General features: G+C 36.9%; 1 protein-coding gene across 2 annotated transcripts in view; it reads left to right on the plus strand.

The window, feature by feature from the left end:
* Positions 1–5734: 5734 nt before the first annotated feature.
* The window catches only part of LOC144663665 (disks large homolog 1-like), a 30546-nt gene continuing 19168 nt past the window's right edge, over positions 5735–17112 (plus strand). The window contains exons 1-6 of one of the 2 annotated variants that reach the window (XM_078524675.1): positions 5735–5932; positions 6052–6183; positions 6469–6611; positions 8896–8976; positions 12472–12513; positions 14860–14919. In XM_078524675.1, the coding sequence (XP_078380801.1) occupies positions 5914–5932; positions 6052–6183; positions 6469–6611; positions 8896–8976; positions 12472–12513; positions 14860–14919 (477 nt within the window). In that variant the 5' untranslated portion in view covers positions 5735–5913. Of the gene's footprint in view, positions 5933–6051; positions 6184–6468; positions 6612–8895; positions 8977–12076; positions 12363–12471; positions 12514–14859; positions 14920–17112 lie in introns of those variants that run through there. The other variant, XM_078524676.1, reaches the window with a different exon arrangement.

The following is a 17112-nucleotide window of genomic DNA, read 5'->3' on the forward strand; positions in this document are numbered from 1 at the left end:
AAGATTTGTAGTACTGACCCATCAAAAGTATAAGAGTTGAAAATTGCTGGAAACCGTTAGACATAAGTGCAGGTGAATACCTGAATGGACTGTCATGATCAGAGTAAGTCAAGGATAGCCACATTTTTGTGTTAACGAAGGAGCGAAACAGAACAACGTAACAAAAGGAGAAAAGCATTATTTTGGAACAAACTGTTCCATCATGGTAAAGCATGTCCGCGGCTTGCCCCTGGAGGGTCTACTCGAAATAAAGTTCATATGGGGAGGCCAGGCCCGGAGGTCTAAACCCTTACCCTTTCATATACCATTTTAGACGAAAAAGATACCCTTCCATATATTGTTGAAAGTAAAATGGTACCCCTATCACATATCACAGAAGAGATTCTGCATCTCTTTTCTTAATTTTTCACTTGAATAACTCCTTAAAATACTTAAATAAATCGACAGTTCAGTTGGCCTGTTCGAGATATTTTGAAAGGCCACTTTAAATACCTAAATGACAGTTTTTCCTACCCTTTTGTAATCGCTATCCTTTTAAACGTGAATACTTTCAGCCTGGAAAAGATACCCCTTCCTAGCCTGCGAACAGGCTTTCCGGATAGCGCTCGGCCGGACGGCTCTCTTCGGAAAGCCTGTTCGCAGGCTAACCCTTTTCGGGCGGAGCCTCACCGTATCCCCTGGGGAGCTTAACCTTACTGAAACGCGGCAGTCCGCGGCAGTCCGCCATGCCTTATTCGCTTATTCGACATTTCTTTTCTTGCCAAGCTTGAACTCATTGCTGACGTTGCTCGTCGCTATACCGACGGAAGAACAATGGTACAACGGCTCTAGGACCTTACTTTCTGTTCCTTTTACCCTCCTCCTTTTTCCCTTTTTTAGCCGGGCCGGGATGTTGTTTTTGTTTCTGGGAAATAGCATTTCTTGTTTGTGGTAATGGCATTCATTGCTAGAAAGGCTTGATTTTGTTTCTGGAAAAACATCTCTTGATTTTTGGTAATGGCATTTATTGTTAGAAAGGCACCCTGAGGATACCAACATTGTTTAGCTAGGAACCAACATTGCTTGGCTACGGTTAGAAAAAGTTAAGTTTTGTCTCAACAAATCTTTCTTATTTACTTCGTAGTGGTTATAGTGGTAATATACATGTAATTTAAGATCGAGAGTCAATATGCAATTAATTTATGGTAAAAAGTCAATTGGGACGTCTTTTCTTGAGCGGTCTCTTTTTGGGTTTTCTCTTCTTGGGCTGTTTATACTTGGGGTGTGGCAGCTGCGTTCATGCATTCCTCATTCCTGTGTTGATCCATCCATCTCAATAATCATCATGACAGTCTATATGTCTTATTGCACTGTCCAATTATCCGCCTTTTTCTTTCAGGTGATGCTATTAGTCTAATGCAGATCAAAGACATAAGAAACTTGGAACTAGACGTTTGAAATCTGCTTTTTGTTTTTTGGTCGGGAATGGCATTTGATGTTTGATGAATTTTTTTATTTTTTGTGCGATGATGGCTTTTGATAAAAAACGATTTTATATATTTGCTAAAACGGTTTTTATAAATTTGTTAAAACGTGGAGACTATTGATATGTCCATTTGTTCTCGGAGCGATTCCTGGTATATCCTCCCTGATGATTCTTCCGAAATAATGTTCTTGAACGTACCGTAACAGTGGTTTTTCGTAGACGCAAGTGCTCTCGTTGAGTCGTGTTCAGATCGTCAAGATTCTGCTAAGTCTCACTTTCAGGTCAAAAATATTATATATTTATGGGTGGGTTTTTGTTGAACAGTTCGTTACAGAACACAGGGCTCAAAATAATTTTTGGATACTGACCGGTCATGTTGACCGGCCAAATCAATTTTTGCTCGGTCATGTCTCGTTTTGACCGGTCAAAATATTGAGTATTTACTTTGAAGCAATAACCTATTCTGCCAAATATTTCGCCTCATAGGCTAAAACACTCGTTGTTAAAGAGTATAAGGCTTAAGCTTAAATGTTTTGATCGCTAAAAGTGTCATTTTATCATGTTCGCTTTTTGAATTTCCATTTGTTCCGCGTTCTACTCTACATATAAAACAAAATGCTCAGTAGCCGTAATGTTATGTTACTCTGCATAGTTTTACATTAGTTTACGACTTACGGGTGGAGGCGAACTTTACTGGTCTTTACTACCGAACACTAAGAGATAGACTATATAACTTTGCCTTTGCTCGGCATGTAGGAAGAAAGGAAACGCCAACGGCTTCATGTCAACTGTGGTCAGTAAAAAGGATTTACGTCCTCTACTTTTAGATATCTTTCCTGTATCATGTATCCTGTATGCGATACTAATATCCCATTTCACGGACGCGGAGACCATTTTTTTTATTTTGTACAGTACGAGCAAACGTTTACCGGAACTCTCTTTGACTGAATAAAGTAGCGCCACGTCTTTAAATAAGTGGTCAACTTGTCAGCACACATGGGGACATGTTCAGTTGCGAAATAGGCAAAATTTTAAGAAACATTGCTGACTTAACATTCAAAGCGTTTAATGATTTTATTATTTTCTCATGATCTTGCTGGTGAAAAACACGCTACGAACTCGTACTTTCTGAAGGTGCATATAGTTTTTTAAATCCACTAGCGAGTGCTATTTTCAGGGGCACCCAACGGCCGAATCTTTTCTAAATACGTCAGAAGTGTCTAAAATGGATGTCTCTATGCTTGAGAAGCCTGTTTGGTTAATTTGGAGTTGCCCTAAAAAATATTTATCTGTTCGGATATTTAAGGGGAACTTTGGTCTTTTCGAAAGTTCCAGGGGGCTATGAATTTTCTCATCCGAAAGTTTTAGCTATCCTGATGGGTCTTGTCGAAAGTTCAAGGACACGGAGTAGCGATCATTTGATTAGAAAATTTTAGGGGACGTTTTTGCATTGTACGAAAATACTAGGTGATACAAACGCCCATCCGAATATTATAGGCGTCATAACCTATTCATCCGAAAACGTCAGGGGGTGTAAATTATACGCTCTGTCGCACCTAAATACGACCCACAGGGGGAATTTTTAGCAGCTTTTAGAATAATTACGACACACGAAAATTTTAGCCGACAAAAAGAAACATCCGAAAATTATGGGACATTGTAAAACGTGAGCCGAAAATTCTAGGGCAGCTTGTTGGTTTTCCGAAAAACCTTGAAAAGTTTAGGGGATCCTTCTGCGAAAAATCCGAAATTGTTAGGCAACCTTCCATCCGAACAGATATTTTAACGAAATATTCCGTTGGGTGCCCCTGTATTTTTCTCGGCCCGCCTGACAATTGAAACTGTAATTGCGTAATTTTTTTTGGGTGTGGCCATGTACGTGACCGGTCAAAATGACCGCCGAACCAAAATTTTGTCCAGACAAATCGTCATTTTGGCCGGACATTGTCCGTTGACCGGCCGTTATTTTGAGCCCTGAGAACAGAACGGATACTAAGATAATGTAACGTCTCCCCGCGCGCGCTTTCACCCTACGTTCGTCCTCATAATCATGCATGAACTCTCTAACTGGTCTGTCACTGTGCCCCTGACGAGAATGACAGGCTTCCTGAGTGCAGACATGCGTGTTTTTTTCTTTATCAATCTATACCGATAACTATTCTCTTAGTGAGCTCACTAAGCTATTATCACTATTATCTGTACTTTTTATAGGCTTTTGTTAAATAATCTTCGAATTATTTAAATCATATTTGTTAACATCCACGTAATTAAGATCAACATGATGATTCTTATCCGTTTTTGCTGCGAAAATAATATTTTTGACCTGAAAGTGAGACTTAGCAGAATCTTGACGATCTGAACACGACTCAACGAGAGCACTTGCGTCTACGAAAAACCACTGTTACGGTACGTTCAAGAACATTATTTCGGAAGAATCATCAGGGAGGATATACCAGGAATCGCTCCGAGAACAAATGGACATATCAATAGTCTCCACGTTTTAACAAATTTATAAAAACCGTTTTAGCAAATATATAAAATCGTTTTTTATCAAAAGCCATCATCGCACAAAAAATAAAAAAATTCATCAAACATCAAATGCCATTCCCGACCAAAAAACAAAAAGCGATTTAACTCTTTTTTCTAATTCTCCTTGAATTAAATAGGAATTAAGACATAGGGCAAAAAACAATCGTTTTTTTCACCCTTGCCAGCCTCGTCTTACTCGTTGGCCGTCGCTTTAAAGGAGGAAGTCTGAAGGAAGCGAGCAGTGATAACCCTGGGACCTCAACTCCTATGCTGTAATCTTCGACCTGATCCCTTTGGTCAGCTGGGGAAGAAAAACCACCATCTATCGCTAGAATTTTTTTTCTAATTTTCCTTAAATAAGGAACAATAAGAAATAAGAAAGAAATCGCTTTTTTTCTTTCTTTGCCTGATTATTACAGACAGACCCTTTTATAACACAAAATTTTACATTTTTTCTCGTGGACAGGGGGAAAGCTTTAGACAATACATGATCAAGTACTTCCAAGTACTTCCCAGTTCTCTTTTCTCGTTTATTTACTGTTCATCTGATCACCTAAGTAAAACCCTGCTGGGCGGGGTTGAAATTGGATGGGTGACTAATGGGGACAACCCTCATAGAATAAGAGCAGGTGCAGGAGCAGAAAAAAGAAGAATGTCCGTTATGCCTTACCGGACACCTTGCCCCCGGTGACAGCTACGAACTTAATAATTAAAACGATAAATGTTTGGAAGTCGTAAAGCAGTACAGTTGTGCGAAACTCGCCAAAACTGACAGCAGAAAAGCATCTCCACAAATACGAAGGAATCTTCATTCAACTGAGAATCGCAAAAAAGCACGACTGAGCGTGATACAAGTGTCTAATATAGCATGACACAATCGTCCAAAATTAACGTGTAATGTGGCGTGACCATTGCACATGGTACCAGATCTTTCTGTCACAGTGCAGTTAAAGATCTGAAAGATTTGAACCTCTTCCTTTATCATTCCTGGCATAAAACGCCCGTCAATTAAAGCTCCCCTTTGAGGTAGTTGGGCACCTTCTCATGCATGGATTGCTTGTCTAGGACTTCTAGGGGAGGACCTCTTCCTCCGTGACTCTTCAAAATTTCAATGTAGCCTTCCCCTTCCTCTCTAAAGTTCGGCGCACGCTCCACTGCGCGCCGTATTTCCAGTCTTAAGTTGGAATATTATTTCCATTTTTTTAGTTTATTACAAACTAAACAAAAAAGGAAAAAGGGTGGTAGGGGTTAACGAATTTATAAATCACATTACAATCAAAGAACTGCACAACAGAAACTGTAATTATTACGATTTTTATTAAATAGGGTCGCATGCTCACTTTATTTACGAGGAACAATATTAAGAGGATTGCGTGTTGCATCCCATTTTTAAGATTTCCTTTTTAGTCACGAACAAAAAATGCCATAGGAAAATTTACATATTATGAATTTGACTAGAGTCCTGATTTGAAACGATGAATGATTTTGTACTGCCATCGAATGAAAATTAAGAGGAAATAATTAACGTGATTTTTGAATAAAATAAATTTCCGTTATGGTCCAGAACCTACCCACAAAAAATAACGTGGAACGAATTTTATATTTTATACACACAGGATTACACATTAGTTCCATAACTTGCAGCCAATCACAAGTGCCGATTTCAAGAGACGATTCATTCCTTTGTCTCGCGCGCTATTGGTTCATTACGGGCACGTGACTCACTCTGTGGCCGCTGGCACGCAAAAGGCGTTCATGTTGATTCTATCGAATGTGGAACGGTTTGAACTAAATTTGGCCATCCTTCGGGACTAGTACGAGGGCATTTTTGTCTGTGGGCCCGAAGACCATTAGAATAAGTTTTCGTTTTACTTTCTGTTTTTTGTTTCGCGCATTTGGGTAGTGGAAAACTGCAAACCATGCCCGTTCGCAAGGAAGGTAGGTCGACTGTGTTCGATTTCACGCGGAGAAGTGCAGACTGCGGTGATCAGTAAACTCATGTTATGTTATCGTTTCACTGCTATGATTCTAATGAAATTCAAATATAATTCTTTCAGATGCTGGCAAAGCTCTTGAGCTGTTGGAGCGCTATTATGAAAAGTTAAACAAGCCGCAAGATCGAGCGCTTCGCACTGCCATCGAGAGAGTAATTCGGATATTCCAAAGTCACCTATTCTTGGCCCTTCTAGGTGAGAGCTCGGTTGATGTTTGCATAATTTTTGAGAGTTATATTTGGTGGAGAGAACTATTTAGTAATGCCTTCTGAAAAATAACAATTTGAAGGTTTAATCTTGATTTAAACTCGGGTTGCCTTGACAATCTCGAATTAGTAAATGATCCTAAAGATAGGCTCGGCAAAATATGCTCATCATGAAAGCTTAATATAATTTTGGAGTTTCGCGTTTGTAATATTTCTTCAGCCCCTTGCTGTTATGTTATCAAACTGTACGAGTTCTGCTGTCATTAAAATTCAGATATACAAGAGTTCTATGAAACCACGTTGCTGGATGACACAAAAACACCTGAGCAGAAGGCGGAAGAGACTGAAGAAGCCGTACAAAGATGGGAGAACAACTCGCCGGTGGAGTCGCCTCCGAGCTACCCGGATTTCGACACGGTGAGTTATGCTAGCCACATGCATGTTTGAACGTTTCTTATGAACGTGGTTTCATTTTTGTGACGCGGTTGTCAGGAAATATGTGGTTGAAATTTCGAAATAGCTATTAATAACATTTTGAAGTTGAGGGCTGGGCTGTCACATACATGTACATGTATGAAATGAAATTAGCAAACCTGTTCGACATTTCCTGTCTAAATGCAAGGTGCATCGATTTTTAAGACGACGGATTTGCGTGTATTTCGATCCCAAATATTGGTCATCTCTCAAAGAATATACATTGTCCCTTCAGGGTATTGTGAAATTTTGAATTGCGACTGTTGTGAATAAATCACAATTACCTGCAATCAGTTTAGGTGAAATTAGTTTTTATTAAGACCCCAGGTAAGGTTAATTTCAGAATTTTTATGGGCTTGCCAACAGGGATAATTAAGTTTTATGTTGTCTCAAATGCAGCAACAAACCAAAGTAAACCATTTTAATAAATCCATTGCTTTTGACATAATTGTCATTATTTTTAAAATCTAAAATAGTCATTTTATCAAGCTTTTCCTTTTGAAAACCTTATACCAGACATCAGGAGCATTTAATTTTTATGCAAATTTTGATGTGATACAGCCATTTTGTTTAAAAGATAATTGAAATTAGTTCGATGTTTGTGTCAGCCTAGATAAGCTTGTTTTAACAATGCTGTAAAAAAAACAATATTTTTACATGTTATTTTTTTTGGATGTAGTAAAAATTTAAAAGTGATATGCATGAGAAATTCCACAGTTGATATATTGGCAGCAATTAGTTTAATTTCCTGTCTTGGTCTGGATGGCAACCTAAAAGTGATGTTACGCAGCACTATGTTGAGCAATGATTTGCCATGGCATACTAGTTGCATATTAAGATGGTTTCCGCCCAACATTCGAGCAATACAGGCCAAAATTAAGTTACCAAAAAGACCTCTTAGCATGGTAACAGTTTAAGTACAGCTAACAAAAACCTGCCAAAAATTTAGCACTCAAGCTGACCCCGCGAGAGAAAAATGGATTTGAAATTGTCAATATTTCAGTTAAAACGGATGTTTCGCGCCAGTTCAAAACAAAATGGCGCGCGTTATAAACATTTTTACGAGGTTTGACTTTAATTTTCTCGAGAATGCTTTAGAATTTTATTACGGGGTCACTAAGACAAATGAATTTCGATAAGATCTTTTAAACAGTATACAAAATGCTGCTGTACTATGAGTAGATTTTTGGTACTTAATTTTCTCACTCGTTGCTCGAACTTTCAGCGGAATCCGTCTTAACAGTGTAACATTGCATTTGCAATTGTAATGCAGGAATCATTCAGGGCATTATGTTTCATATTTCTGAACCCTTCTCAGAGGACTTAAATACAGTATAATCCTGATTTCTCGAACAAATTTCCATTTCCCTTGGATAGTACTTCTCTGTAATTTTACCCCCAATTTCTCAAACCTCCTAATTTCTCATAGCAATTTTCATTTTCCCTTGAGGTTTGAGAAATCGGGATTCATCTGTTATCTCATATCCTTGTTTCCAGGACCAAGTTGTTCTACAGATGAATAGCACTATCTTTAGATAATTCTCTTTTGCAAAAAAATGCCTGTTACCCTTATCACTGACATGGGTTTTATAACATCCCTTGCCAGTTAATATGGGAAGGTGTAGGAGACAATGCCCCTTACCAAGGATGTGTGGTTTTCCACTGGCTGAGGACCGTAAGAAGCGGAAAACCTTTTTCTCACACACTACTGGGAGTCTGGATTCTAGTGTGTGTGTGCGTGGGGGGGGGGGGGTAATAAGGTCACATGGCTCGGTGCAAAGTTCAGTTTGTTTTTTGCCATCAGCCATTGCTGACCTGACCTGCCCACCCGCCCTTAAAGTGTTTGTTCAAGTTTTTTTGAGAAGTTGTAGTTCTTCATTCTTGTGAGTCCCTGTCAGGTTATGAGCTTTCTGCCAGATTGGCCAGGTTTTTTCATGCAAACAATGTTTTTCCAGTTATTTGTCCGATTGTAATGCTTCATTACAATGTTAGTATCAATATAGGTCAGGCTGCGTGGTTCGGCTCGGCATGACTCCCAGTAATGTGTGAGAAATGATTAACTAAACTGACAAGTTTCTGTATGCATAGCCATCATGATCTTACCAGTTATTTTAAGTTCCTGGTGAGTTGTCTGGCAGGGATTTGAACCTATGACATCCCACTCCCAAATAAAGCACTGTACCAACTGACCTTATGCACCAGATTGATGTACTATTATTATTTGTAGCGAGGTGTAAATGGGGAAACGGTACCATCCCCCATGGTAACAACAAGCATTGTTGAAAGTGTTCAACAAGAAAGCTTTCAGGTTAGTGAGCTTCTATTTGTTTATTATAATCCTTTGATACAGCTCTGAGATAGTGCATGCACTGTGATTGGTCAATTTAATTGGCCATATATTCTATGGTATGGTGCACTTCTGTGCTGGTTTTTAGCCAGGTCCTGGTTGTTCAAAGGGTGGATAGCGCTTTCCACAGGATAAATCACTGTCCAGTGGATAAGTATTGACAAAACACACTACACTATCCCCTGGATAGATGTTATCCATCTTTCAAACAACTGGGGTGCGGCTTTTAAAAAGTGGGCATCCAAACATTCCTATAATCCCCATGACTCCGCCCTCCTAGGAGGGTATGATTGGAGAGGACAAAATTTAAGCATGGAAGTTTATTTCTGAAGTTTTTAGTGCAAATTTATCTAAATATTTCCAAATTGGCTAAAAAAATAACTTTCTATACAGCAATTCATATTAAATTTCTTTAAGAAGTGGGCATCCACAGGACACCTGGCCACTCATCTAGCTAAAAGCCAGTTTCTCTGTGCTCGACTTGAAATGTCTTCTTTTCTCCAGAGCAAAAGGTATAATAAACATCATATTATCCTCTTTTTTCTGGTCTGTACTGTAAGGATACTGATCCCCCTCCACCACAATCAAGTTATAGTGTACATGTACATGCTTTGTACTTGGGCAATAATTTATATTAATCAGGACTCGAAATTAAAAAAATCCTTAAGTCGCCAGATTGTAAAATCAATAGGGACTAGTTCAAAAGTGCTAAAATCATTTGTAGGAATTTAATCCAGAAAAGACTAAATACATTCGAAAAGAAGAACAAAGCAATCTTATCACAAGGTTTAAAACAAAAACATTTTATAAGACTTTGTGGCCACTAACTTTGTAGCTGATGTAAAGAACTGGAAGGAACCTCGAAGGAATCAACATGGCGAATAGCCACGTGTTACAAGAGACACAATCGATAGGCATACATGACGTACTCAAGGTTTGCAAAGGATTCTAGGGCGACTTCAAACGTGCAAGTTTTCTGATGCGAACAAATTGTTTTGGGCAGAGCAAAAGGATGGATTGGAGCAATACAACTTCTTTTCTTATTTTGAATGTTTTAGAAGCAAAGATCTACCAAAATAGTTTTCTGGATGGACACAATTTCTGAAAAAATGGCCGTTATTCATCGTCAAAACAGAGAAATGTAGTCGCCATTTTGGCGACTAAACCAGAAATTTATGTCACCAAGGAGAAAATATTAGTCACATTGGCGACCGTATTGGTCGCAATTTCGAGCCCTGTTAATGAGGGAAAAATCAGTGTCATATTGCAGTATAGACTTCAAGTTTACCTTTTCTAACCAATCTTGCTTGTGATTTCCATCGATTACATGGCAGTATTCAATATTTCTACCTAATAAAGGCAAGTTGCATAAAAAAATACTTTGAAGGAAATTTTTTGAAATATTTGTTAAAGAAACCATAAAAAAACTCCACTATTTTTTTTTAAATTGTTTGTTTTTTATTTCTTATAATGGCATTAGATTATTCAATCATTAAGGTATGGTTTGTAATTAAAGTAGACTTTGCTGTCAATTTTTAAGCAGTGACATCAGCATTGTTTTATGCAGGTGGCTCGACAAATGTCTTAACAATTATAGAAGACTCCCCCATGAAACGTCCTCTCTTCTGCATGCATTGTGTGTCGTTTATTTTAAATGTAACAAAGTAAGAATTGAGTTTCCTGTATAAGCTGACACTTTTACAATTAACATTTCTATTGTCTATTCTCAACCTATTTGGGAAGGCAATTGAGAAAATTTCGCACATTGCACAACATGTTGCAGTGCTTAGTTTTTAGGATATTTTTTATCTTCTTTTAATATTTTTTTAATCTTAAACTCAATAAAACCCTGTTAAAAATGAGTGTTGTTTGGAAGTGTCTTCTTCCTATTCAGTAGAGAGTTAATTTTTTTTAGGATTAATGCAAATTGAATTTGCATGATATGGGCATAGTAGGCAATTGCTGTTGCCTTGATGTCTGTTCAAACTTTCATCAGCAATGAACATATTTAGCCTTCCTGATCACAATTCACTGTTTCGTGATTTAAAAACTTCACTTTATTAGGACTTGTAGTTGTTTTCATGGTTGGTATAAAAAAAAAGTTTTCTTAACTGCAGGCTGCACAATGCACATAACTTAAAGGATTGTCTAGCTAATACGAGTCGAGTCTGTCTTTCCGGTTGGAATTACTAGATTAATGCTATTAATAAGAATACACTGCTGTCTTGTTTATGTCTACAATCTTGTTTCTGTACTCTGGAATGTGTACAAGTTCAAAAGTTCAAAGCTAATTTATAATCTATTGAAGAATGGTTTAATTCTCTTTATTTTGTTCTCTTGCTTCTAAAACTTCACTCTCTAAATTATAAAAATAAAGATTGTAATGTCATTTTCATTAGACAAAATTTTCTGTATTGCTTCTTGGCTAAAAATCCTTCTACATTTAGATCAGTCCATTATTAACTAATTATGAAGTGATTAGAACGTTCATACTTAAGGTTAAAACAATACAGCAGCACAAACTTGTTAAAATATAACTGATGATAGGTCTTTGGCTAATTCAGCTCAATTCAGTGTAGTTTTTAGTGACTTACTTTTTAAATTTGCTAGATTATTTCTTGATTTCTCACAATGGGCATTGCCTATTAAAAATCTTTTTATTCCTAAGTTCAGCATACAAATTCCCCTTATTGTCATTCGCACATTTCTTTCAATGTCAGTTCTGAGAATTCAGTGGTTTATCAAAACAATATTCTCTAGTTGATGGTTTTCTTAATTCTCATTACCTGTTTGGTAAACAATGAATTGATAACATAAGAGGAAAATGCATGTTGATCATTCTTGGGTTACAGGTCAAGGAGAACAGGAAAGGGTGTTTCCAAAGAAACCCACAGGGTCTTTATACCATTACAAACATATTTACTTTGTTATACTTGTATTGTTATTCATTGAGTTGTTATTCTGTTCAAACAAGTGAAGCCTTGATCTTAAATTAGTTTGATAGAATATTTTTGTCAAAGAAGTAGTTATTTTGGGCATGTGAAGTCAGGATTAAATTTTTGTGCAGTGAAGCCTGAAATTTATATTCAGTGCTAATGAAAGGGCCGTGGTTTTGTTTGCATGATGTTTTGACATAAGCAGCTTATTAGTATGCATAGTTACTGCCTACTTACTGAACCCTGAAGTCTCGTGTTACAGCAGATTCCGCTTGCTCATCTTGTGTCTTCATTCATGCTCGATTGGAAAATGTCGACTGTAAAAAATCCCTGATCCTCACTATCCAAAAGCACTTGGCTTTTAACTCTAGAATGAGGAATTTGTTGAGATCTTGTACTGGTTCCCGTTCGGTACAGACTCGCTTGACTGTATCTTTTTTCTAAATTCATTGTATTCTAAAGTTATTCACATTTTTGTTTAAATCTAACTTGCTTTGTGTTATTTTTTACCTTTTAACAGAGTAAAACAACCACAGAAACTACACATGTTGATGGAGTTGTGGTAAGTTTAAACATCAGGGCAGAATAAACATTTAACAGTTCTTGTCTGCTGACAGTCGTAATCAAAGTGGGCTAAGAGCATTTGACTGTAATCAGAACATTTTAAGAGTTTGTCGTTTACATTGAAGCTCTTAGCAGAACTCAAATAATCTTAGCAGCCACTAAAAGCACTTTTTAATCATTTTGGTACTGCTGTTAGCAAATGTATAGCTGATGAAAGAGCAAGGGACGGTTTGTGGTTGCCATCTATGCTAATTCAAACCACTGGTTTTCTCTGAATTATTAGAAACCTAAATAGGCATTGTACATTGATGTTTTTAATGAATGTTAAATTCACTTATGTCAATCAATCTAAATTTTACTCTGTGTCACAGAATCATTTTTCTGCCCAGAGTGGGAAAATTCATTCACTGGAATATTTTCCTCTTTCAAAATGTCTTAGTGCAAGACTAATGATTATGGCTGCATTAATTAATCATTTATGATTGCTATTGTCACATTCACTTAAGTGTATCACGTACCTTTAGAAGCCTTCTGTCTACAGTCAGATGCAGTAAAATGAATCTCAAAGAAAATATTCAAGATGGGCAAACACGGTTTAATTTTAATGACAAAGAGTAAAGTTGTTCCTGAATATTACATATATTCCCCGACTCAATGTCAAGTTTAAAGCATAGAAAGGCGGTGTTGCTTGATTCTTTAGCTTGTTTGCCTTTTATTTCTATGAAGTTTGTTAGCTTTTGTGTCAGTTGATGCCATACACATAAATTATTTCACAGAGGAAGTAATAAATTTAGGTTGAATCTTTCATAGCTTTATTTGTATGTATGTTTACAAACAGACGTCTCCTGTGCATACAATCTTTACCTTTATTCAAGAAACAGAGTTACCAAAGTATACAAATAAAAACAAAAGATAAAAAAGGCATCTAGAAAAGGAAGTTATGAGGTCAACCCTATGTAAAAACTCCCTAAAATAATACAAGAAATACAGAAAATATAAAAACAAAGATCCTTTGGTACAATTTGAGCTTGGATTTAAATAGCTAGAGGCTATCAGCTTCCACTAAGTCTCTTGGTAAATTATTCCATAGCTTAACTATTCTAATAAAAAATGAATGTTTATAACAATTGAGTCTGGCAGATTTGACATAAAGTTTGTATGAATGATTAGCTCTTGTACACTTAGTTGTGGCAAATTTGACAAAGTCTTCAAATTTCAGATGATAAAAACCTAACACAATCTTAAAACACTAAAAGTAAATATATTCTAGGGTCAGATAAGAGTAGGCCATTTAAGCAGTATGTATGTTATAAATAACATGATGTAGACTTGATGAAAGGTGTAGGTCAACGAAAATAGTTACTGCTGTAGCTGCTTATGTGTTTTATTTTGTTTGATAACATGTCTGCTGATTAAGAATGCTAAACCTGAGGTCACAAGTGCAAATTCCATTCAGGACACAGATTTTTGTGGGGATTTTTTCACAGTTGTCTATCTACAAGTTACAATCCTTCAATTTACTTTTGGAGTTTGGCAAATAACTGGTGATTTCTCAACAAGCAGAGCTGTGCTCTAGCAGAGCCAGGGTGCTACAGCCGACCTACTTTTGTCTTTGGGTGAATTGTATAATTTTGCTATCATCAAAGTATGAGCTGGGCACCCGAGATTTCTTACATAAGAGCATTTGGGCACCCTGCAATTATTTTAAGAGCACAGCTTTGATAGGCAATGTGATATTTTGTATAAGGTCACATATTGCTATAATGTGCCAAACAAAGATTTAATGGCTGTCTGAACAAAAAAAAAATGTTTGACAGTTGGGAAATTTGAATAGCAAAAAGAATTTGAGGTTAATAAATGTAAACAATAAACAACATAATAAAATATTCTTTATGTTGTCAGTGAAAGCATTTCTTATGGTGTAAATTCTTTTAACGATTACTTTTCATAACTGCAGTGCCTTTTGTGTTTCAGTGGGAACTTGCTATCCCAGACATTTCATATTTTGTTACTATCAAAAGATGTAAAAGAAAACAAAAACGCCCTGAATATCATTTTAATGTCATGGAACAAGATATCATTGCTTGTAGTTACCTTTTAAAGATCTGAGATCAATCTACAAATTTTGCCTCATGGTAGTCATACATTCTTATAATATGGGTTTTGAAAATTTGATTATAATTATGTTAAGACAATCTTCCCCGTAATGATCACCTGTGCTGGTTGTTGCCTGCATGGCTGCCTTTGTATTAATGTTGTGATAAAAAGTTACAGTATTATGAGTGCAAGAGCTATAAATATTATTTGTAAACATCTTACAAACTGTCAGTGCTTTCTTTTACAGGAAAATGGTTTTCATGCTGATTCTGGTGATTATGAATATGTGGATATAACTTTGGAAAGGGTGAGTATGATAATTGAATCTGCCAAGTATTAAACTCAGATATACCGTATTTTCTCGATTAAACGCCCCCGGCGTTTATTTCAAACTTGGCACGATAGAGCCGGCGTTTATTTGAATTCAGGAGTTTTTTCAATGCCTATGTTTCTAAGAAATGATTTTAATTCATTATTTTTGACAGCTTTATAATTAGACATTATTTTTAAAGCATATTAAACCTTTGATAATTGTTTAAGGGGTTTATTTTCAAATACAACTTGGAGACCGGGCGTTTATTCGGGGCCCGGCGTTTAATCGAGAAAATACGGTATGTTCTTACTTGATAAACAAGGTTCCTGGACAAATCAGGCGTTATTCAATGTCACTCTGCTCATGTGCTGTCAAACTTAATTCTATAAAGTTCAAATTTTAAGCGACTTTAGATCAATGCAGGGCTTAAAGATAACTTAATTCCAGCTTGCCATTGGGACAAGCAATTCTCAAGTTTTGCTTGCATGGGGCAGTTGTGTGCTTGTTGTAGTTTTCATTTCAGTACGATTGCCCACACCATCAGGCAAGGGAACATTGAAAGTCACTTGCCAGGCAGGATATTATTTTTTTTTTTTTGATAATACACAATTTTTTTTTTTTTTTTTTTTATTCATTTAGAAAATAACACAAAAGAAAAATACTTACAATATTACAATACTATTTACAAGATACTACTTACAATTCACATAGCCTGCAGAACAGGCAGTTTATTTTTGCGGGGTTATTGCGAGGTCGCGCGAAGCGCGAGGGAAAAATAAACCGCCTGTAGCCAGACCATTGTTCATGCTCTACCGCCCACTTTTTTGATTGACATGAAAGACTGAGAAGGGACCAATCAAAGAACGCTTAAATTTGTTAGCACGAAACAGGTCTCAAGTATCAGTACTGCGAAAACAGTTGGTCGTCTCATTTGACACCTCTAAATCTGTAATTTGCCACATGTTTCGCTAGTTCAGTTTGTTTTGGCTCATTTCTATTTGTTAAATTTTCGCTCTGGAAGGACAAGGTCTGACATATATTCTGTGAAAATGCAGATTACTTGTATTTAATTGATGCTGGGCCCGGTTGATAATAACCAGGATAATAAATATTGTTGCAAGATGTGATCTTTTCACGGATGACACATTTATCTTTGTCCGGCTTCGCCAAAGGCTGTGGTAGCTTTACTTCGAGAAAGCTTAACGTTGGTTTTAGAGAGACATTCTGTGTCATAGATTCTTGCATAAGTTTGATCGAGCGCTTTGTCTCTTGAGCTAGATAATTAGATTTTACTGTTTACCTCCGTTGGCACCACATGATTCAAATGTAGATAATTGAAATCTCATGGCACTTATTGTCACCATTCGCTAACACAAAAATTCTCAGAAAGAGCTGATAAATCAAGCTTCTGCCGAAGCCTGTCGGTAGCACAGTCAAAACAACCTTCTTTTCTAATAATGCTTCGATGCGCGTCTTGTGTTTCTCCTTTATAAAATCTTCAACACACTGAACCGGAAATAAATCGAGGGCGGAAGCGAACACTTTGATCGCCTTTTTGTTTTTTCACACATTTAACATCATGTGGCTTAAAGCAGCCAATCACTGAAAACCGTTCGTCAGGCGAACGGTTGGAAGAGCATAAACAATGGTGTGTCTACAGGCTGTTTATTTTTCCTTCGCGCTTCGCGCTCCCCCTCGCGTGACCCACTAAATAAAAACCTAGCACTTCGCGCTTCGACCCGCAAAATAAACCGCCTGTTCTGCAGGCTACAATTCACAAAACTGTGGCAACGGGTCAGAAATGTTACAAATTAAGATAAAAAGCGGTGGAAATCTTTCCTTAAACAATATAAAGAAACTATATAATACACATAGGAGAAGGTGAAGAAGTTGTTAGATCTCTGTTAATATATACTTAAGGAAGGTGTTCTATTCTATATTTATAAATGATTTTATTTAAGTCCGAGATTGATAATGAATCGTTCTGGAGTTTCATTTTATAAATATAATAACACATGTGTAGAAGAGTGTAGTTTAGCTTTCTCTTTAATTCATCATCCTGGGCATATTGATGGCACTTTTTAGCCCTGTCAATGGCTGATTCAGAAGGATGATTTGTGGAGACCCTAACCCCAACCCATAATCCATGTGACTCTGCCAAACCTAACATCATTTGCTGTACATTAT

The sequence above is a fragment of the Oculina patagonica genome, chromosome 8 (assembly GCF_052425735.1).
Source record: "Oculina patagonica isolate OP01 chromosome 8, crgOcupat, whole genome shotgun sequence".
Classification (NCBI taxonomy): domain Eukaryota; kingdom Metazoa; phylum Cnidaria; class Anthozoa; order Scleractinia; family Oculinidae; genus Oculina; species Oculina patagonica.